The sequence below is a fragment of the Staurois parvus genome, unplaced genomic scaffold (assembly GCF_062004578.1).
Source record: "Staurois parvus isolate SC_StPar_1 unplaced genomic scaffold, SC_StPar_1.0 ptg000133l, whole genome shotgun sequence".
Classification (NCBI taxonomy): Eukaryota; Metazoa; Chordata; class Amphibia; order Anura; family Ranidae; genus Staurois; species Staurois parvus.
In genome coordinates, this window is record NW_028317929.1 from 6,734,866 (window position 1) to 6,759,550 (window position 24,685).

Consider the following 24,685-nt stretch of genomic DNA (forward strand, 5'->3'; position numbering starts at 1 on the left):
TCTCTGTTTACATGCCGACACGTGACCGCCGCTTGCGGTTTGCTGTGTGAGCACTGGGATGGGGGTGGCGGTGAATTTATTTTTTCATTTTATTTTGCTTTTTTTATTTTTTACACTGTCATTTTTTTTAATCACTTTTATTGTTATCACAGGGAATATAAATATCCCCTGTGATAGCAATAGGTAGTGACAGGTACTGTTTTCTGAGAAATCTGGGGTCTTTTAGACTCTAGATCTCTCCTCTGCCCTTAAAGCATCTGATCACACCAAGATTTTTCCAATTTTAAAATGGCGCTGTTTATATCTGGAGCAATAGAAATGATGAATTGCTCGTAGTTTTCTTCTCTTAGACCATAGTGATGACTGGAGGCATTTTGGTCTTCGATCAGCTCTATGGTCAGCCAACTGCCTGCTTCATTCTCCGGTTCCCTGGTGGGACGAGAGAGCCCAAGAAAACTGTGGAAGGCGGGTGGAGGTTAAACATCCCTTCTTGCTGCTTGTAAAAGTGATCCAGCAGCTAATTAGCCGCCAGGATTGTTTTTACATGAAAGCAGACTGCTTTAATTTGGAATTCGACTCATGTATGGCCTGCACTAGTTCTCGGGCATAGAGCCAATGGGGGACAGTTGCAGCATAGAGGTGATTTATACAAGTGTTTTTTTTTTTGTTTTTTGTTTATTTTTTTCTTCCAAAAACTCCAAACGCCGCCTTAATATATCTAAAGCCAAAAGCTTTTAATTGTGGACAGGTATAGTTCTAACCTGTGGCAGATGCTTTTCTTTTGTGCCTTTTTTTTGTCCCTTTAGGGATATTCCCTTCATACGCTATTCTATAGGTGCAACAAAATGCCAATGGAAACAATCCCTGTTCTGTGACCGCTCATAATTTTCCCTTTTCTTTAGGCTGTCTCACTGAGAGGTTACCAAGATAACTACAGTTCTCTACTGGTAACACCGCAGTAAAAAACCTGACAGATTCTAACCCCCTCCCCCACACTTTAAAAAAAAAAAAAAAGATTTGGCTTTCTATATTCTGTAATAGTAACCTGCATGGGTTATGCTGGATGTGCCTGGGCACACCCTAATTACCCTGTGTGCATTAGCATACCGTTCTGCATGTCAGGGGGGAGATAGGAAAGATCTCTCGCTGACTGGCTCTGCCATAAGAAAAGTCTATCCACACTTTTCACTGTGCCGGTGGGGAGATGGGAAAGATCATCCCACTGAGAGGCTGTGCTTAAAAGAGAAGTGGGGAAGCATTTCTTTCACTCTGAATTTGTAGGCATGGAGATAATGTACTGGGGGGGGGAGATGGGAAAGATCTCCTCTCTGGCAGAGTGCCACAAGGAAACGTGGTACTGGCTTTATAACCAATCAGGATGCCTGCAAGGAGCACATGTGACCATATGCCACTCCCTGATTGGTTGCAAAGCCAGTATCACTGGGCTTCTGCAAAGAGATAAGAAAATGATGGGTTGTGAATTCCACATCCTTTACTCCCTTTTCCCTTCCAAGTTGTGCCAACCTGTATTTAAGTTCATGCAGACTGCAACATCTGACCTTTTTCTTTTTACCTGCCTAGCCTTTGGAATGTTACATATGGGGTTTGATTGATATATATATATATATATATATATATATAGCTTTGAGCTTTGGGGTTCACACCCGTGATTACTTACCCAAGTGGAATGTCTTTTCATTGCCGTATAAATTCGACTTGGCTCCAGGCTTGCCCAAAAAAAAAAGCTAGCAGCTACAAATCCTGTAGCTGCTAACTTTTAATAAAAGGACACTTACCTGTCCAGGGATCCAGCAATGTCCTCACCTGAACTTATTTTTCAATCGGCTTGGGGTGCAGGCGCTGGCATCTTGGATAAGGGAAATTGACAGTGAAGTCTTCTGGCTTCTCAGCCGGTTTCCTACTGCCCTTGTGCGAGCTGCGCTGCACTGTGAATGGTCCTGCAGGCTTCTGGGACATGTGGTGTCTCAGAAGGCTGTGGGGGGAAGGAGAGGGCCGAACTTTTGCACAGATCGCTGCAGCAATCTGACTAGAGTGGAAGCGTGTCAAAACCCCCAAAAAGTGCCAAATGTGACAGTTGAGTGGGAAGGATGCAAACACATGGAACTTCCCCTCTTGGGTGAAGGTGTGATTGAAAGTGGGAGTTTAGGCTAGGAATATAAATGGGTGAACAGGCAGAATTTCTATTGCAGAAAAGACGTGTTTGGTCTCTTCTGCATTCAAACTTTTTACCTGTCTGTCTGCCCTTGTGCACTGGTGCCTCCCGGCCCTTTAGGGGATTTGTGATGTTGGGGTGGGTGGGTTTAGGGTAATGCGACTGGCATGATTGGCTGACCAGATGGTCACATTATCAGAAAGCTCCCAACATCAAGTAGTGATTGGGACCTTTCTGTGAGGTGTCGGTAAATGTGGCAGGAGCACACAGGGCACACACTCTCGGCACATGATTTGTTTACATTGGGTACACAAATATGCGGCCCCTCGGCATCGAGGCCCAGCCCCCGAGAGGCTGCACATTTGCGTACACTCGGCACTCACTGCACAAATTTGGCAATGCCAAATCTAACAGCTCCTGTGCATGCGCTGGAGTAACGTCCTCTCTGCCAAATACAGTGGCCAGTGATCAAGACCTGGAAGCCAGCTGCCGGAAAATGTCCGTGGCCAGCAGGCAATTCGGGGAATGATGCATCACTGGATCCAAGGGGAGTATAGTTCCGCTTTTAAGCTTTGACAGGGTGTGTTCTCTAGAAACTGGAGAGAAGTAGCTAGGCTTTCTATGGTAGGCAAGCTTTTTCCTACCATTTCCAAAGTTGTCTGAAATAATGACAGCTGCAATGTGATTGGTTGTTCTAGGCAACACCTTCAGTTTCTTTTTCCTATGGTAGGCAAGCTCTTTCCTACCATTTCCAAAGTTGTCTGAAATAATGACAGCTGCAATGTGATTGGTTGTTCTAGGCAACACCTTCAGCTTCTTTTTCCTATGGTAGGCAAGCTCTTTCCTACCATTTCCAAAGTTGTCTGAAATAATGACAGCTGCAATGTGATTGGTTGTTGTAGGCAGCGGATTCAGTTTATTTTTCCTATGGTAGGCAAGTTTATTCCTACCATTTCCAGTGTTGTCTGAAATAATGACAGCTGCAATGTGATTGGTTGTTGTAGGCAGCGGATTCAGTTTTTTTCCTATGGTAGGCAAGTTTATTCCTACCATTTCCAGTGTTGTCTGAAATAATGACAGCTGCAATGTGATTGGTTGTTGTAGGCAACGCCTTGAGTTTCTCTTTCTTCCACTGTGTATGTATATGTCTCCATCTCTCTCTGCAATGTTGTGGTGGTGTAGTTGTGACACAGCACTTTGGCCATGTCCTATATGTGAGTGGTAGATGGTGGATCGCTCAGCCCCCACACTGCAGCAATCCTGCTCTAGAGTGGGGAGAGGAGAGGCAGTGCTGACGCAGTTGCCCAGAGACGCTCGCTGTAGGGGCGGAGCCTGTAGCCAATGCAGCATCGTCCTGTATCCAGGCACCAGCAGCAACAGCTAGAGGCGGCAGGGCTCCATCCTCGGAAGACGATCGCTCCCCAAGGTGCTGATCCCAGAGCCCGAGCCGTGCATCGGATACAGGAGACGATCAGAGCAGCGGATCTGCTGGGCTGGGACAAGCCCGCAGTGGATGACCGAGTGCAGTGATCGGATCACGTCCAGGATTGCCGGGGAGAAAAACTGCAAACACAGCGACTCAACTAAATCCAGCCGAGTCCGCCGGGATCAGCTCACATACACAGTGCTCGTAGTAGGCGACACCTCTGCACCGCATTACCGCCCCCCCTCCTCCACCACCATCTCCCCCTCTACACACCTGACCTGTTGGGCCTGTGGGAAGGAGGATCAGCATGTGCTAGAAGCTGCACGTCCCTATCCTCCACACACCCCGACACCTTGTCCTAGCACCTTTATAGCATCGCCGGTGTCATGGAGTGCTCGGGGCGGCTCGATCTCCACCTCTGCTAAAGGCTTTGCTCTACGGATCATGGATACTTGTCTGTTTTCTATAGTCATTCAGAAAAGTCAACAGGCTGTCAATGGAGGAGGACATTGATACCCGCAAAATTAACAATAGTTTCCTGCGCGATCACAGCTATGCAACAGAAGGTAAGTGTGCACTGAGAGAGATGTGTGTACGGGGGGGGGGGGGGAGTGTGTGTGCAGGGGGAGCATTCCTGTGCATTCTCCTTCACATCGCCTTGGCAACACAGCTGCTGCTTCCTGCATCCACCTCTAATCATCATCATCATCATCCCTCCATCAGATGGAGACCTTCATTGCTGGAGAGGACATCATGCTGGCCTGTCACTGCCACCTACCCAAGGAGGGTGCTGGGGATCCAGAAGTGTGGTGTCTGTCCCATCATGGGTACCAGGATGCTAAAACTGGGCTGAACCCACCAATCCAGCTTTAACATGGCAGCATGCTCCATCCTCCATTACTAGAAATCAGAACCATGTCATAATTGGCGTTTGCCTCTAGTGCCCAATGGTTATATACGTGATCGAATTTGGCTCATTCCTGGATTCAGATGTGCAGCAGCCACTAATCTGCTCCCAGTTCTAAGCAGTGACAGCACAGTATTATGACAGCAATGGTGAGAGGTGCAGGGTGGTGCTTAGTTGCTGTGAGAATGTATAATGACATACTAGATCCTAAGGTGATCATTAAACCTCTGTACAACAGATCCACTATTGCCTTCAGACCCAAGCCTGCAACTTTAATGAACATTGGGACCAATAATATGTACAGCATGGTCGTAAATGTCAGATCACCTTCATGATGGATCTTGTAGTAAATGTCAGTACATCTTTATGATTGATCTTGTGTGCCTACTACACCAGGGCATCATTAACGAGAGTGGTGGGGTTAATCCTTAAAATGGTTTTCATGAATACGTCCTAATATGTGATTTCTTGTGTAAGAATGAGGTTTGCACAGCGTCATTGAGGATCTGGTGTAATACTTCAGGTTAGGGTGGTGTCTTGCCTCCTATAAAAGGCTTTGTTTAGATTGGGCAAGGACAGAAAGGGTTAACAGCAAGCCGTGACAGTTTACAAATCACAGGTTGGGGAGGAATATGGGTGATCAGCAGGTAGAGGGAGATCCTTAGTATGAGGAGGGGGGTAGGCTTGTGTGCTCCACTCTCCTCCTCCCAGGGCTTCCTAGGCCAGGTGTATCTAATAATAGCCAAGTGTCTGCACTGCTTGAATGCCTATTATATTGAAGGGAGACCAGGGCAGAGATGGTACTGCCTGAGCACTGGAGTGTGCCCTACAAGAGCTTGGAGGAGGATCTGACCTTTGTAGAGGAAAGCAGGTGTACCATTGAAGCCTCTCATGAATGGGCCAGTTCCTTTTTCCTGACCTTGAGTGCAAATCGGAAAGTTTACAAAAAATTCACAATATTGCCTCTTTTTAAAAGCAGGCATCTTTTTTCTTTTTTTTTTTCCTTTCTCCTAATGGTGTGCTCTAGGTTTCTAGTAAAGATTAGTTTACCAGGGTCTGTGATGTTAATCAGCTCAACTCCTAATAACAAGATGCATTATTATAATGAAGGCAGCATTTGTTCCTTTCATTAGCCTTTGCCCTGTACATCTCCGGTAGGAGGAAAATGGATTTCAGAAGGCTCCTTACAGGGTGCAATCTTCTATCTTGGCATTTTATAGGGTGTGGTGAACAGATGGATGCAAAGACAACTGCTGTCCACATTACTAATATATATATATATATATTTGTATGTATATGTGTATATATAATCCTGGTATATTCCTTCATAGTGCTGGCATAATTCCGATATTTTTTTTTCTTTGCATCTGAAATATCTTTATGGCAAGGCCTAATGACATAAAGGGAATTCAGATGCATAAAATGCTGTTTGAACAGAAGCTGAAGCTTAGAATGACTTGCTTTTTGATGCCTGGGGATTCTTTCTGATCACAGCCAAGCCAACCCCACCCTCGGCCACAGATTTTAATCATCATGTCCCAATATTAAAGTCACCGAAGATGTCACGTAGTAATATCCTTTGCTGCCCCTTATCCCAGGCTGCTCTTGATTGTGGAAAGCTTGCCATTTGTAAGCATATTGTAGGCCGCCTATGCCACACAGCAACAGGGCAGAGTGTGTGTGTGTGAGAGAACCCCCCCCCCAAAAAAAAAGTGTGTGTGTATGTATGTGTATATATATATATATATATATATATATATATATATATATATATATATATATGTATATATGTATGTGTGTGTGTGTGTGTATATATATATATATATATATATATATATATATATATAATGTGTGTGTGTGTGTGTGTGTATATATATATATATATATATATATATATATATATAAATATATAATGTGTGTGTGTGTATATATATATATATATATATATATATATATATATATATATATATATAAAATGTGTGTGTGTATATATAATATATATATATATTTTTTTGCAGTCATGCATTAGTTATGTTGTATCAATTTCATATATAGATCACTACAAGAGATGTATTATGAACATTCACTTGTCAAATAATTCACCTGGGGCACCTGCCAGCATGATCAGATATCATTGCATGAAAAAAAAAAAACCTCTTAAAAAAAAAAAAAAAATCAATTTTTTTTGTTACAAAGCAGAGTTCCCTCTTGTGAAATAAAGTCTAAACAAATATTTTATGGTTCCCGATTTACAAGAGCATTGGGAGGGTTCCATGTCATTAGAGATCAGACATGTGGGCTACAGCATTGTTTGGAAGAATGGCATCGAAGTAGGTGTAACCACAAGGCACAACCACTGTTCATCACTACTGTGTATATCCTATATAACTGCCCCATGTGCTAGAGATAGAGACTAGCTTTGTAATTCATTGACATGGCGGCTTGATAGCATAATTTTCAAGCATTAAAGCAACTAAGAGTCTCTAATATAAACCTGTTCTGTGATTGAGATATATATATATATATATACCTGTCAATACTGACCTTCCACCTTGTGAAAATGTTGCTTGTTTAGTCGTACTTTCTGAGCTGGTAATCTGAAGCATGCATATGGCCAGTGAAGGCACATCCGCTGATCTGCATACTATTAGAAAGTAGTGGAGCTTGAGGATCAGCATGGCATCCAGCATTTTCAGAAGGAGATGTTGGCATTGTATTGATACTCTAGGTATCAGAAAGTACGGGTGTGTCTGTGTGTCTCTCAATTTTGATGACATTTATGTACTTTACATGGGTGTGGCCCCAGCAATAGCCGTAAAAGTATATGGGAACACACGTTTTTTTGTTTTTCTGTATTTTGTATGTATTCCAAAGTGGTGCTTAGTTGATTATATTGGTTTAATGCTGCCTCTGAGTGCTGAGTAAGCTTGGAAGAACTGCAGCTTGTGAGTACTGGGAGCAGAGGGTGTGCTATGCTTAAATAAATATAACCGGTTGCGTGAGAGATGCTGCTGTCTTTACCAACCAGGCCTTCATTTATCTTGTCTCTGCATTGGATAGCAAGCATCACTCACTGGTGCAGAAATCTGTACTACAGTCCGTTATTTTTTTTCTAAAAAAAAAAGGGGAAAAAAAAACCCTAGAACTGCAGATAAGCAACAAGCATGCAGTATGAAATGTAATGCATATCATTGATGGCTGACTCATATTTTATGTAGTCATCTGAAAGGTGAAATGATCCTATTGGTGGTGCAGGAAAAGATATGGGAATAGTTCAGTGTACTATTACTGAGATCTCTTTGTGTGCAGGAGAAGATCAGTAGGAAAGCGAAGCCACGTGTTCGTAAGCCAAATTCAAATAATAGAATTTCACACCCAAGCTGTTTGTACGAACACGTTTCTACTCACCAATTTACTGAAGATAATGAGCAGAGGTAAAGTTGCCTGTGGGGCTGCTGCTGGTTTTTTTTTTTCCCTCTTTTCATTCCTGTGTTGCTTTTTTTTTCCGCTTTCAGGATCTCTAACCAGGCTTAAATTCTGCTACTTGGCAGCCCATTCTAAAAGCAGAAATGTGCTGTACGTGTGCCATTAACTTGAATAGTAAATGGTGACTCACTGTGTAATGGGTATACCAGTCGCTGATACAATAAGGCATGCTTATGCATACGATATCATGCTGTGCACCATGCAAGCAAGGCTGTAAATCATGGATGCCACATAATGCTTCCTAAAAGCTCCTCTATACATATTGATGGCATGAGAAACCTATATTTAATTCATCAAAAGATATGGTGTTCCCAAGTCCTATGCATTGTCTGTGCTTTGACCTGGAAGGCAAAAGATTCCCTATTTTGCAGCACACACAAGCTGGCAAGGATTAGCAACAGGATCTATACCAGAAAGTGCCCCCAGATTTAATTGTTATTAATTTACTTTTATTGTAACAGTAATATTGTAACTGTAATCTCAGACAGGTCTTTTATCATTACTTACAAATGCAGATGTTTGTCTTGTAATTTGCTGAAATAATAAAAATGTTTGGTATCTGCTGTCAGTACCTTGGACAGCACATATTGGTCAACAGAATATGATGGAAACGGGATTTGCTTTGAGATCACCTTATTCTGTGCATGCACCATTCACTGTATGCACAGGCCACGTGTTATGGAGCCGTAGTCAGTATGTTTGTATAAATACACTAAGTAATGCACACATTCTGTACATAGTAAATACATAAAAACAGCAGTTCCCATTTACACTTGTGGAAGCACTTTTTATTAAACAGCCTTATTAATCACTTGGATGTAATTCAAATAAAGCAGACTATTTTGATTCATTTTAAGTGTTACCCCTGTTAGACTACAGCTAAGGACACCTTGAAATACACTATATTGCCAAAAGTATTCAGATGCCTGCCTTTACACACACATGAACTTTAATGGCATCTCAGTCTTAGTCCGTAGAGTTCAATATTGAGTTGGCCCGCCCTTTGCAGCTATAACAGCTTCAACTCTTCTGGGAAGGCTGTCCACAAGGTTTAGGAGTGTGTCTATGGGAATGTTTGACCATTCTTCCAGAAGTGTGTTTGTGTGGTCAGGTACTGATGTCGGACGAGAAGGCCTGGCTCGCAGTCTCCTCTCTAATTCATCCCAAAGGTGTTCTATCGGGTTGAAGTCAGGACTCTGTGCAGGCCAGTCAAGTTCCTCCACCAAAAACTCTCTCATCCATTTCTTTATGGATCTTGCTTTGTGCACTGGTGCGCAGTCATGTTGGAACAGGAAGGAGCCATCCCTAAACTCTTCCCACGAAGTTGGGAGCATGAAATTGTCCAAAATGACTTGGTATGCTGACACCTTAAGAGTTCCCTTCACTGGAACTAAGGGGCCAAGCACAACCCCTGGAAAAACAAACCCACAACAAAATCATCCCCTCTCCACCAAACTTTACACTTGGAACAATGCAGTCAGGTAAGTACCGTTCTCCTGGCAACTGCCAAACTCAGACATGTCCATCGGATTGCTAGACAGAGAAGCATGATTCCTCACTCCAGAGAACACATCTCCACTGCTCTAGAGTCCAGTGGCAGTGTGCTTTACACCACTGCATCCAACACTTTGCATTGCACTTGGTCATGTAAGGCATCGATGCAGCTGCTCAGCCATAGAAGCCCATTCCAGGAAGCTCTCTGTGCACTGTTATGCTAATCTGAAGGCCACATAAAGTTTGGAGGTCTTAAGCTATTGAATCTGCAGACAGTTGGAAACTTCTGCACACTGTGTGCTTCAGCATGTGCTGACCCCGCTCTGTCATTTTATGTGGCTTACTACTTTGTGGCGGAGTTGCTTCCACTTTGCTATATTACCACTAACAGTTGACCATGGAATATTTAGTAACAAGGAAATTTCGCGAATGGACTTATCACACAGGTGGCAACCTATCACGGTACCACATTTGAATTCACTGAGCTCCTGAGAGTGACCCATTCTTTCACAAATGTTTGTAGAAGCAGTCTGCATGCCTAGGTGCTTGATTTTATGCACCTGTGACCATGGAGGTGATTGGAACACCTGAATCCAATGATATAGAGGGATGTCCCAATACCTTTTGCAGTATAGTGTATGTTTGTATGGTTTTCCTTGCCTGCCTAAAAGATTTGTAATTTTGGAGAGAATTTACACTTTTGAAGACAAAATGAGCATTATGCCGACTTTATGCAAGTTCCCATTAAGGGAACAATACTGTAAAATGTATTTACAAACGCTGCTTTGGCCTTTCTGATAACTGCATGACTGAAGTTTTTCCCCTTCTATGTAATTTTAATGAAGGGGATGGGGAGTTAACAACTCTGTACTGTGCTGGGAGATCTTCAATATCAATTGTAAACTAGATGTGCACACTGTTGCCAAAGGCTTAAAGATCTCAAGGTTTGGGTGGTACATGGTATGTTAATACATTTTTAAATCTGGCCCTTGCAAGTTATTCTGAACTGAATTTTTAAAATGATTTTAGGCATGCTGTCTTATGAGAACATATACCAAACACAGTGGGGGGGGGGGGGGGGTTCTCAACTTGGCTCAAAATGTGGAAATACACTTTTAGGCCATCACTCCTAAGTTATGCCTCTTCTCCAGGCAGTGTAGATAGTGTAGTTAAGAAGTACAGCCCATTTTAAAGCAGACTTGAAGTGGTAAACTTTTTTTTATGCTTTTACCTAAAGGTAAGTTGCAGATATGAGAACATGTTACATGTCCTACCCTAAAACCAGGTGGAACATGTAACATGTTCCAAAGGTGAACTTGCCCTTTAAATCTGCCCCAATGGAACATTGATGGTCATCCTTGTGCTTTTCTCTTGTACCAAGCAATTGCCCAATCAAAGTGCCCTATATTCAAGTGAAGCAAAAGTACCTCAACAGTTTGTTTTCCTAAAGTGAGAGGGTCTCTTAGTAAACACATAAACTTTAAATATATTTTATAGATGCAAAAAAAAAGTTTTGCCTCTTGAAAACAGAGATATCCTGTAATGTAATAACCAGTTGTATTTTGACTATTTTTAGCTAAATATGTCTGGTAGCTACAAATATTTGATATGCTTGATATTAAAGTGACACTAAAGCTTTGGGTTTTTTTTTTCCTTAACATAACAAACGTGTATACTTACCTGCTCTGTACGTTGATTTTGCACAGAGCAGCCCAGATCCTCTTCTTTTGGAGTCCCTGCTGGTTCTTCTGGCTCCGCCCCCTCAAGCAGTGAAAGCTGCTCCTCCTGGGGGCTCTGCTGTGTGCTCGTCCCCGAGTTGCTGCTCTGAGTCCATAAGACCCATAGAGCCACGGCTCAGCCCCGCCCCCCGCCCCCCCCGCTCTCTCCTCCTTGGCTTACTGGCTGTGATTGACAGCAGCGGGAGCCAATGGGTTCCCGATGTGGTCTCAGCCAATGAGCAGGAAGAGTCCCTAAACAGCAGAGGCTGTCATGAATGTCGCTGGATCAGAGGGGGCTTAGGTAAGGATTGGGGGGGCCGCTGCTCAAAGAAGGTTTTTTACCATGCATAAAATACATGAAAGTAAACCTTGAGCCCTTAGAGCCACTTTAAGTCAAATTGATATTTAAACTACAGTTCTTTGCCAGATTATCACTGACTGTTGACAGTGATCCATTTTCTGGGAACTGATTTAGCTTGGGTCTAAGAGCCCATTCACACAGTGCATTAATGCACTTTATGGTAAGCATTACTATGCTTTGTGCTGACATACCAAAACCGATTAAGAAATGACATAACCCTTTTTTAGCAATGCAGCGCACCACACCACAAAGCTTCAATGCTTTGGTCTCTACTATACAAGGAATGGCAATGCAACCCACTGCACAATGCATTGCCACAGCGCACAAGTGTGAATGGGCCCTTATGCTTGACATCTAATCAACTGAGGATAATGTCCTTACTGAAGTTTGCTGCGCAGTCCATGTTATATCATGCAAGAAGGCATGATGTTTGTATGTGATGCACCGTTTTACCTTTTTGAAATGGTTGCCCAATATTTAGTAGGTGGGAACTGATGTGGGTCTTTCCCAGAATTTTTCTCTGGAGCCACAGCTGCTTGTAATTGCTCAGACACTCCAATATTGTAAGTGTACTGCAATACATGCTTCTGTTGGTTTCAATAATACAATACATATTGATCCAGTTAAGTGTGTACATTCTGCTAAGGAAAAAAAAATCTCTAGTCTGTTGTTTCATAAATTACTTTAAGTAGAACTATAGGCAACCATTTTCTTTTAATTTATTTTATTTTTGGATACAGTAAAGGAGGGTTACAACCTCCAGTTTTTTTGCCATCTGTGTCCCATTGGGGAGATTTCCCATCCCATAGCTAAAACAGGGAGGAAATCCCTGCAAATTAAAGGAATCTATTAAGGCCACCCAGGTCACCAAAACTAGTGTCCCACATTGGATGATTTCCCCTTTTATTACTTTTTCCTTTACCTTCACCTTTGGTGATATCTGTAAACAGGGCTAAGCGAGAGGATGAATCTCCCCAAAAAGGGGCACAGACTGCAATCTAAACCTAACATGTTCTAATCCCTCTCCACTCTGTCCAAAACTAAAAAAAAAAAAAAAAAAAAGTTTTGCCTTTAGTCATACTTGGCTTTATTGCACAATCCTACATGCTTCTGCATTAACTCGTGCACAGGGGTTCCTCTGGTTCCTGCATTTTTCAATATGGGATGAGTTACTGTGGTCACATATCTCTTTAAATATTTTTAAATGAGAATTGATGAAGCAGAAGCAAGCCAGTCCTATGTGCTAGAAATTAAAATTTCTGTGTAGTTCTGTACACATTTTATGCTCAGAATGACTTTTCAGGGCACTTTTGAATTTATTTTTGCTACCTTTAGTGTTATTAAACTCAGGACTTTGCATTCACTATATCTGGTCTTCCACAGTAAACAGAATGTGGAAATGCAATTATTTTAGTAAATATAAACAGCTAAATACCTTTTCTCATCAGCAGTATATAACAGTCTTGTGATTTCTATCAGTGTCCAGCAGAACACTGGTTAAAACTTGTAGGAGGTGTTTTCATTCTCCCCTGAATGTTCTATGAGACTGCAGGACCCCTGGCCCTCTGTCTGGACAGTGCTGATTGGCCCTGTGCTGATCATATGCACTCTCCCAAGGAAAAAAAAAAACCTCTCTAGCAATACACACCAGACTGAGCATGTGCAGCTTGTCCCCAAGGCTCTGTTCTATCAGCAGATGGATTGGGGACAGTAGAAGGGGAGGATCAGAGAAGACAGGATCAAATATTTGTACACAATGCACAGGATTACCCCTTAGGTTCCACAATTAGTATAACAAGCATGCTTTACTGCATAGACAGATTTTACTGTTGTGGGTTTAGTAACACTTTTAAGTAGAAAAGTAACAAAAGGGCTTGCATAATGGTTATATCAACATTTATCGGTATTAAACCAAACTCCAGCTAACAGTTTTATTGCAGTTACAGCAATAGTTTTCAATATTTTTTTTGTCCTTTTATGATAAAGGTTTTACATAAATGAATAATAGCTGACCATTGTAAGTTCATGTACCCCTTTTGTTGGACAGCTTGGTCTGTTAAATGAAGCTGAAAAATAACACCGGTTGGAATACCAGGTGAAATCAAAGGAAAAACTCCAAATAAGGAAAGTGAATGCAGCCACCATATCCAGGAATTGGTAAGCTGCAAAGTAGATCTTGCTTTTTTTTTTTTTTGGGTGGGAGGGAGTGGGAGTTAATATTGCTTTTAAGAAGCATCTTTGTTTTCACTAATTGTAAGTTTCCTTTATGCTTCTTAAAGTCTCTTTGCATTTGCCAATGAACTGTGGTTTATTACTCTAGAGAGCAGACGTGCCGCTGCAGTCATCTTGTATTACCATCCATGCTGAAGGCTTTTGTACGTGTAAATACAGCAGACTTGCGGAGTTTGTGTGGTCTCATGATAGGAGCATGCTTACCCTATGCCAGCCCGGCTGCTTTTTCTTCATCCTTTTGCACAGTATTGCAGTTTCCTGTCCTCTGTGGGCAGACAATGCCAGCTGTCAGAGTTCAACAACTTGTTGGCCTGAAGGCTTATTCTGCGAGAATGCCCGAGCTGAATGCAAATCACTCATTGATCTCGAGTCCTTCATCCTCTGACAATGAAATTTTCATTAATGAACATCTCCTGAACGGTCAAATTGCATCAAAACAATTATCCATGGCCAGCCTAATTACTGTGGAGTTTAATCTGCATGCACACTCATTTGAATAGCAAAATTGATAGCACATGTCCTATATGCATGTTTCCTATTCTCTCAAATTCTATAAAGTTGGCTTGTGTTTTCATTAAGTATTTATGATTCAGAACTCTGACTTTTTGTGTCAAGTTACGATGACTCAACTAAAATACAAGGAGTGATTTAGCGGTTTCAGAAAAGTGAATGTAGGAACTGAGATGAATGTTCACTGTGTTGAGTAGCTGCCTCCACAATGACATACTAAGGTCTGTGTATGAACTGGTGTTCTCTCCTGTCAGTACAATCATCTGTATGTCTATGGTATGGTAAGACAGGTTTCTCTACTTATTATTATTGATACTTATTATTATTATACAGGATTTATATAGCGCCAACAGCTTGCTCAGCGCTTTACAATATAACGGGAGACAATACAGCAACAATACAGTTCAATACAAGACGGTTAGGAGGGCCCTGCTCCTTGGAGCTTACAATCTAGGAGATAGCGCTGTCAAATTACACAGTTCTTTACATAAAATATATATATGTGTTTATATATAGTACATTCACATCAGTCCCTAACCCTCAAGGGGCGTACAGTCTAAGATCCCTAACCTACATGCATACATACTCTATACCCATGATTTCAGGAAGGGATAGGGGCTAGGTGGTAAAAAATTAGGGGCCTCCGAACATATAGGAACTAGTTATGGGTTTCAGAATTCTAGCTTCACTATAGCACCCTTCACTGCCCTAAAGAGCCACAGTAATGGCATTTTGGAGATGTCTCGAGTAAACAAAGTATGCATTGAGAGACGTGACACTAAATGTAGTGCTCACATAGGAATATTTTTTTTTTTTTTGTAATTTGCCAGTTATAGGCATAGAATTTTTTTCTCAAACATCTCCATATGTTTCATCTTACAGATGAAGCTCCTAATCTGGGGTTTACCGTGTGCAGGTACTAACTTTCAGTCAGGAAGTTTGATGCACCAGTCCCTTCTTCCCCCAACTGCCAGCATGCACACATGCACCTCACCTTCTCTATTGGTGTGAAATCTTGCATTCTCAGCACCTCTGCATCCTTCTACTCTGTCACTTGGATATCATCATTTTTGTGAAAGGTTTGCTTGTAACTGTATATTAGGCATAGAACTTTTTTTCTAGTTTTTAATAGAGTGGAGAGGTTTTTAAGATCTCCTGTTGGGTTTCTACTGCTATTGGGGCTCTGTTGGAGAGATTTATCCTTTGTCTTGCAGACCAAAAATCTAGGGACACAGAGCAACCAGAATCTAGGACCTTGCCTTCGCTTATATCACCAAGGAAACATTTTTTATTTGTCTCGTTCTGTTGAGAGTTCCCTTCACTTCCTGTCTGGTATGTTAGCAGGTGAGGGTTAATTCTCCTAATGGAGCCCCAGATTGTGGGTTATTTACTAAAACTGTAAAGTGCCAAACCTGGTGCAATTCTACATTATTATTATACAGTATTTATATAGCGCCAAAGGGTATGCTCAGCGCTTTACAGTAGCAAGGGGGACAGAACACGAGACAAGACAGTAACAAAACAGTACACAAGGGGTTCGAGGGCCCTGCTCTTTCGAGCTTACAAACTAGGAAACCGTCAGCTTTCCAAGTTTGCCACTGTGTCTGGCTGATACATTACATTTGACAGTTGTAGTAAAATATTTACTTTAAAGAATAATTCCACCTTTTGCACTGTTATGTTACACCTGTAATTACAGTATAACATAGTGCAAATAGAACACCCCCTCCCCCATGTGACAGAGGGCAGAAGTACGCTCACCGACTACTTTATTAAGTACACCTTGCTAGTGCCAACAAAATATCCCCTGCACCATTACACCACCACCAGCCTAAACTGTTGATACAAGGCAGGCTGGATCTATGCTTTCATGTTTATACCAAATTCTGACCCTATCATGATTGTCGCATCAACCAGTCTGCCAATTCTCCTCTGACCTCCACAAGACATTTTCCTCCACACAACTGCCATTCACTGGATATTTTCTCTTTTTTCGGACCATTCTCTGTAAATCGTACAGATGGCTGTGCGTGAAAATCCTGGTAGATCAGCGTTTTTTGAAATACTCGGATCAGCCTGTCTGGCACCAACAACCATGCCACATTCAAAGTTACTTAAATTCCCTTTCTTTCCCATTTTGATGCCCTGTTTGAACTTAAACAAGTCGCCTTCACCACGTCTAGATGCCTAAGTGCATGAGTTGGTGCCATGTGATTGGCTGATTAGCAATTGAACAGGTGTACTTAATAAAGTGGCTGGCGAGTGTAGTTCTCCCCCACAGCAGCTGTCACTTTTGAAATCTGTGAATGAACTACAATTCCCATCTGCCACTGTGGCTGGCGGATTTGCAGTTTTCAATTGAGCACAGTAATCGCCTTACTCTTAGTCCATTGACATTTCCTTCAGCTTAAAGTCCATATTGTGGTTCACAATTGAAGGAAGAGTCTACAGTAGCCTGGCATTGCACCCACAGTCCACTAGCGGTGGATACCATGCTTTGCAGTCTTCTATGCAAAAAAAAAAAAATGCTCTTTTTTTCTGCAAATATTTGTGCATTTATTTTTTGTAAAAGGTGAAGCCTTTAAGGTAAACACTGCAATAATTGTACAAAATAATTGTAATATACTATATACTTTCCCTTTTTAGCTATTGTTTTTCAGCAGCACTAAATATAGTAAACAAGTTAGTATATACAAGCGTATTATAGTAAATATTCAATTGTGGGTTTCTAGTATGTCGTCATGTTCTGAGACCAGCAAGCGTCTAACCTAGCTTTAAGAACACTTCATTAGCAGTAGCCCTGGACATTAGTTTTCTTGTTGCCAAGTAAGTATGACAGCTGTCCTTTTTACAAAAAAAATACCATTGAGGCTTTTCAGGCCAGATGTTTTATTATTTTTGCAGCTTGTCAGTGTTGCTAATACACATAGGAGTCATGTTCTTTGATCTCTGATGTTTGGGTCTGATGCTTTATTTCATACTTGGCTCAGAACTCCCCAGACACTGCTTTCTGTCAATGTTTAGTACTTGATGTTGTGAAAAAGTAGGTGCCCTGACATAATGACAGGGTTTCCTTAGCAGGGGATCAGGGTGGTCATTCATTTCTTAGTACTTTTATCTTTGCACTTTGCTTTGTTATTGTGAAGCAATCTTGCTGTATAAACGCTGCTGTACAAACGGAGTATTTGCTAGCAATATTGTTTAGTTCATTACTATAGATAACCTCTTAGGGTAGTCATTAGTGCATATAAACTCCAACAATAAAATTCGTATTTGCTCCCTTTTGGTCTGTTGACTATACCATTTAAAGCAGCGTTATGTCAATTTAACAAGTGCAAAGAAATAACTGTTCATCCAGCCAGAATGTGAGCTGAAAACCTCCTGTACTCCCTGCCTCTGGTCAATTTAACATTGTTTCCTGGTATCTCAGTGGACATCAAAACACCTCCCCCCTATTCTAGAGAAGAGAAGGTGTTATGTAGTCCTAAAACTCCCTGTCCTAGGGTGATGACATTGTTCAGTATGGTTGTCACCCTAGGACAGAAGGTATGTTAATGGTAGGATGACTAGATAAAAATAAAGGGGGGAAAGTGTGAAAAATGAAAACTAATGCAAACACCACATCTAAGGAATGGTAAACTTCAATGCTATGTTTTTTGTTTTTTTTTTAGATATGATTTAACCTCTTGCCAACTTATTTTATGCAGCAGCAGGAAAAGTAGACTTTAACACTCATCTGCAGCATAGTACAAGATTGTGTCCAAAAGAGCACACTCATTACACACTCCCAGCACATTGACAGAACTGTTACCATTAGCTCTTTGTAAAGGTTTCTGATCAGGAGCAAGGCGGCTCCCAATCATGTGACCACTGTGAGAGCCAATCACAGCTGTCACACGATACAGAAGTTGTCTCCTGGGCATTTAGACCTAATTACAGGAAAATTAGGGCACACGCTCTTTTGGCCCTACTTCTATGGATCTCAGCAGTGCACTTTGTTCTGAACTCCTGTGACCCATTTTCTAACATGTTAGATTATGCCATTATGTGTACAGTTTTAATCATTTTTTTTTTAATCTTTGACGTTTCCAACCTGGAGATCCTGCCAGCCAGCAACAACAATTAAGGGCTTGTTAACATCTGTGCACTTTTGCTGCATTAAATACTCCTGCTCAGTTCGTCAAAAGCTCATGTTTACATCTGTGTTTTTATGTGGTGCACTTTGCTTTGAAAGTCCTCCTTTCTGCATATCTAGTGCATTTTGTGAAAATCACACCTTCCGTTATAGTTAATGGTAGTGCACCAATGTGTTTTTATTAGTGCATTGTTTGAGTCACATGTCAATTTTCCCAGGTGACTAATGGCGGAAAACAAATGCAAAATGTGCTATGCCTTGCATTGATTTTAATACAATACATTAAAAGCACAATAGAAACTCGTATCCCATTTTCTAACGCTCAGGTTTTCCTACACAGATTTTATTGCACCGAATTTTTTACAATGTGCATTAGAAGCTGCAGTGAGTAAAATGGAGCTCATTTCCTGGCTGGAGGATGCCAGCATCAACTAGCCTTTAACATTTTTTTTTTTGTTCCACAAGTGGTTAGGTATTTATTTGGCGTAACAGTTTGTGTGTGTGTGTATGTATGTATGTATATGTGTGTATGTGTGTGTATATGTATATATATATATATATATACATACACAGTATCTCACAGAAGTGAGTACGCCCCTCACACTTTTGTAAATATTTTATTATATCTTTTCATGTGACAACACTGAAGAAATACACTTTGCTACAATGTAAAGTAGTGAGTGTACAGCTTGTATAACAGTGTACATTTGCTGTCCCCTAAAACTAACTCAACACACTAAACCGCTGGCAACAACAGTGAGTACACCCTTAAGTGAAAATGTCCAAATTGGGCCCAAAGTGTCAATATTTTGTGTGGCCACCATTATTTTCCAGCACTGCCTTAACCCTCTTGGGCATGGAGTTCACCAGAGCTTCACAGGTTGTCACTGGACTTCTCTTCCACTCCTCCATGACAACATCAAGTTGCTGGTGGATGTTAGAGACCTTGCTCTCCTCCACCTACTGTTTTGAGGATGTCCCACAGATGGTCAATAGGGTTTAAGTCTGGAGATATGCTTGGCCAGTCCATCACCTTTACCGTCAGCTTCTTTAGCAAGGCAGTGGTCGTCTTGGAGGTGTGTTTGGGGTCATTATCATGTTGGAATACTGCTCTGCGGCCCAGTCTCTAAAGGGAGGGGGATCATGCTCTGCTTCAATATGTCACAGTACATGTTGGCATTCATGATTCCCTCAATGAACTGTAACTCCCCAGTGCCGGCAGCACTCATGCAGTCCCAGACCATGACACTCCCACCACCATGCTTGACTGTAGGCAAGACACACTTGTCTTTGTACTCCTCACCTGGTTGCTGCCACACACACCATCTGCACCAAATCAGTTTATCTTGGTCTCATCAGACCATCGGACATGGTTCCAGTAATCCATGTCCTTAGTCTGCTTGTCTTCAGCAAACTGTGGGCTCTCTTGTACATCATCTTTAGAAGAGGCTTCCTTATGGGATGACAGCCATGCAGACCAATTTGATGCAGTGTGCGGCATATGGTCTGAGCACTGACAGGCTCTGCAGCAATGTTCTTATAGCCTAGGCCATCTTTATGTAGAGCAACAATTCTTTTTTTTCAGATCCTCAGAGAGTTCTTTGCCATGAGGTGCCATGTTGAACTTCCAGTGACCAGTATGAGAGAGCGAGAGCAATAACATGAAATTTAACACACCTGCTCCCCATTCACACCTGAGACCTTGTAACACTAACGAGTCACATGACACCAGGGAGGGGAAATGGCTAATTGGGCCCAATTTGGACATTTTCACTTAGGGGTGTACTCACTTTTGTTGCCAGCGGTTTAGTTATTAATGGCTGTGTATTGAGTTATTTTGAGGGGACAGCAAATTTACACTGTTCTACAAGCTGTACACTCACTACTTTAAATTGTAGCAAAGTGTCATTTTTTTCAGTGTTGTTTTTTACAAAAATTTGAGCGGCGTACTCACTTCTGTGAGATACTGTATATATAGCACAGTTAGCACTTCCGCCTGGCAGTACTATGGTCGGTTCGAATCCCAACCATGGCACCACCTGTCTGCAGTTTGCATGCTCTCCCTGTATCTGCGTGGGTTTCCTCTGGGTACTCCGGTTTCCTCCCACACTCCAAAGACATGCTGGTAGGTTAATTGGATTCTGTCTAAACTGGCCCTAGTATGTGTATGTATGAATGTAAGTTAGGGACTTTATTTTGTACGCCCCTTGAGAGTTAGGAACTGATACGAATGTACAATATATATGTAAAGTGCTGCGTAAACTGTGCGCTATACAAGTACCTGTACTAAAATATTTTGCCAAACAATTGGATATTCTATATTCTGTTATGCATTCAAATTCATTAAAGTGGAAGTAAAGTCAACTTTTTAACTTGTACCTACAGGTAAGCCTATAATGAGGCTTACCTGCAGGTACAGTAAATATGCACTGTTTAGGAGATATTCACAGAGGATACAGCCAGTGACGTCACCAGTGCATGTTCTCTGAAGGGACAGCTTACCCATACCTTCAGAACTTAGTCTTGGGGCTCCCACGCACATCCATGGGTGTGACATCATCGTGGCCCTTGCCATGCAGCCAAAGTCCGTGAACATGGAAGGGAGACTAGATGAAGATGGAAGCGCCAGGGAGCCATGACAGCACTGCACTGGAGAGCTCTGTGTCCAGGTAAGTATGTCATTATGACTTAAACCTGCAGGGGGCTTGTTCTGTGGTTTTTTTTTTTGTGGTTTCTGCTGCTTTAAAGTGTATTTTTTTCCATAAAAATTATGTTTGAAAAGCCTCTGCGCAAATACCATGTGACATAAATTGCAGCACTCACCATTTTATTCTCTTGGGCCACTGCATAAACATATATATCATGTTTGGGGGTTCTAAGTAACTTTCTAGGAAAAAAGCTGATTTTTACATTTATGCGAGAAGTGTCAATAGGTTTGGGACGCAAGCAGTTAAACCCCCAGAGGGCCCAGTACACAGAGTACTTGATCCTTTTTGGATCAATACAGTGGCCTGCAACTAAAGTTTTTTTTCTTTTCTGTTGCGCTGTAGCTCTATCCCAGGCTGAAGCCCAATTTATAGGGTTGCTACAGCACAGCACTGAAACCATTACCCCTCTCATTCTGCAGTTTTTCCATTTAATCTTCCAGCACTTTGCCACCTCTGTTTTACCCCTCTGCTTTGTACACCCAAGAAAAGACTGTGCCCAGACCCACCCGCCAGCTATTATGGGGAGGGAGACTAGAGTAGTAGCTGTTTCCTTGTGACATTACGAATGATAGCATACCGGAGCTCCGTCATTCACAAAAGCCCAGAACACATGCCAGATACCAATCATTCCTCTGTGGCACAAAATATGATAGAGTAGAGGAGGCACAGGGCTATGTGCTATGTTCTACTTTGCTCTGCTGTGTACTGAGAATAGTTCAGCTCATACACCTCCCTACTTGTATTCATAGTCTTGGGTAAGCACTTGGAGCCAGCACTGTCCATCAAACTTGATTTATAATTTTTTCCCCTTGTTAGCTATGTGGTCAGACAGCTGTAGAGGCAGGGGTGAGGTGACCGCACCCTGTCCGACCACACAGCCTTTAGACAGCAGGCAGAAAGAGTGGACAAAGAATGACACGTGCTTTGCCCACTTGGGGGTAGGAGACATTAAAAGAGGATGACTTTGAAAAAAAAATAAAATGAACCCGTAACATAATGGTTTCTCTTTAGCTGGTTTTGTGTACTGGGTGAATTTTTCACAAATGCAGATCGGACAGCCTCTTTGCCCTTTTTTTTCACATTTCAGGACCAAGAGAATTCAAGCTTATTAGGACATAAAGATGTCTTTTAGTTTAAAATCCAGATTGGTAAAAACAGCAATTTTGGAAGAAATTAAACGTGCTTAGCCACATGGCTTATTACAGCACTGTCCTTGCATATGTTGAGGCTAAACATGAGAAATTTTGATAGCTGAACATGATGGCTCCCTGGTGAGAGTGGAATGGGAAAGCATTAAAGGCAGAGGCGCTTCAGGGAAGGATAAACATAAAAAAGTAGCTGTTGGCGTTTAACTGTATTTTAATGAAGGTGTCTTATGCATATTGAGCCAGTGCAGGCAAGTTAGATTTATAAGCTGCAGTATTTTTAGCCCTATTGTGCTATTAATTCATAGTGTAATGACTTTGATAATTGTTAACGATAATAGTTCTCTTAGCTCTGAGTAACCAGACTTTGTTAAGAATAATCTTGTCTTGTTTCATTTTAATAATAACGCTGTTGTAATAGCTATTGATTCTGTATAGTGTACAACCTGGCAGTTACAAGTACAGTGTGAAGATAGGGTTTTCCAATAAGGGAAGGATAAGATGATATTCTTTTTTATACAGAGTGACACTAGACAAATTGCTGTACTTGGGTATACGCCAGTACAATCATGAACAGAAGTATAGTGCACTGGGTATATGCAAAAAATAGAAAATGTTCTATTTTTTTTAATACGCCCCTACGCTATACTTGTGCTTATGATGGCACTAGCGTGTACCTATGTATAGCAGATATTCATATCTATGGGAAGCTGTACACTGCACCTGGGCTTCCCAAAAAGGGGGGGTTGCTATTGGCATTTGTGTTGAACGGGCTCAGCCGCCCATGTAAGAAGCCTAATGCAAGTTAATGTGCATGAAGTCATCTCATCGCACATTGGAAGGAGGTGGTGCTATATTATCAAGTGACTTTTATGAATAATTAAATTTGTAGGAATACTACAGATAATAAACAATTAAAATTAGGGTGGGAGATCAAAAAGTATAGTCTACCTGCTATTCGTTTCATCTAAGCACGTGTAGAGCAGAACCCACCTGTTATCTGGGTATCCTGAAATGTGCCTGCTTGTAATGCTATTGCTGCCCCTCGCATACAAAGTCTGATGTTAAAATGACAGTATTCAAACCTTTGGCTACAGGAATTGTACCTCCTACTGCCTTGTTAAATGGTCTGCTTGTGTGTTGGAGGCAGTATAGTGTAGATAACTTCTATATACTGCAGATATTCCAAAATTTGAATATCCATTGAATATTTGAGTGTTGTCTGGAACTACAGTTTAATAGATATCTTAGGGGTGGGGGTTCCAGATTTTAGGACACTTATACTGGTATTTGGCATCCTAATGCTGGACAGCATATGACAAGGCTTGGCAAACAAAAAGGTGAACTGCATGATACCCACAGAAGACACTTTAACGTGATGTTGCTTCTCTAAAATGTCAGGCAGCTTCACCCTGTAATAAAAGAGAGTGAATACTTACCACTTTGGTGGGTGTTGAGTTCATTCTTCTGTCTCTTGCAGAGTACTGCTGCTAGCTAATCATTTAAGGCCCCTACATTCTGTAGTAGTGTAGAGGCTGGCAAGAGGAGCCATGGCATCCAGTCTAACACACTATCCCACACATCAGGAAAAGTTGGATAGCGGTGGTGCTGATGGAGTTCATGTCCACGCTATTTTTTTTTTATGGGGGCAGTTGCCTGAATTTTATTAAAGAAAGTGGTTGCTTTAATGCCCTAGTGCCCAACACACAGCCCACCAGTGCTCTAACTGTGGCCTGCTTTATTCCGGGCTGAGTCAGCCTCCTGGATCACTGGCACAGATACTTACATGTTGGACAGCTATTACAAAGTCATCTGAGAAGTGACTGTGTGGGGCTGACAACTGTTGTAAGATGTTGTAGAGGCTGTCAGTCTTGTCTTGCCAACAGGGAGGAATAGTTGGTGGTTTTAAAGAATATGGGCTTTAAATTTTGTTTTACGGTATGTTCACACCAGCCACTCTCTTAAATTTCAATATGCCTCCGTGTGGTGAGAGGCAGTGGATTGCTACACACTGCACTGAAAAAGTACTGCATGCAGTACTTTTTTCAGTGCACACTGTCCAGTGGTGTGAACTGGGCAGATTAGGTGAGAAAGCATTTTGCCTTTCAGTTGGACTGCGCTGTAATAGCTGCCAAACACATTCCACCTCATTTGGGCAGAATGATCTCTTAGTTTGTTGCTTGTAAATATAAATTTAAGCTCTATAGTAGATAAGCTTCAGGGATTGCAAACCTATTATAAAGTATAGTTGTATATCAGGTGTCAATTATGTGATGCTTTATATATTCTCATACTGTTCTAGAGTAAGTGGGTGCAAGTCTATGAAAGTTGTAGAGTAACCTTGTTTCTCTTATCAACCATCTCAGGCCTGGATTGGGACAAAAAATAGT

General features: G+C 41.7%; 1 protein-coding gene across 5 annotated transcripts in view; it reads left to right on the forward strand.

Annotated features, from left to right (window-relative positions):
- The window catches only part of PPP2R2B (protein phosphatase 2 regulatory subunit Bbeta), a 496,093-nt gene that overhangs the window by 278,483 nt on the left and 192,925 nt on the right, over positions 1–24,685 (forward strand). Inside the window, exon 1 of one of the 5 annotated variants that reach the window (XM_089673009.1) lies at positions 3,492–4,165. The exons of 2 other annotated variants lie outside the window; for them this stretch is intronic. In XM_089673009.1, coding sequence (XP_089529135.1) covers positions 4,096–4,165 — 70 coding nt within the window. In that variant the 5' untranslated portion in view covers positions 3,492–4,095. Of the gene's footprint in view, positions 1–3,491; positions 4,166–7,915; positions 7,941–13,682; positions 13,723–24,685 lie in introns of those variants that run through there. 2 more of the 5 variants (XM_089673011.1, XM_089673010.1) reach the window with 2 other exon arrangements.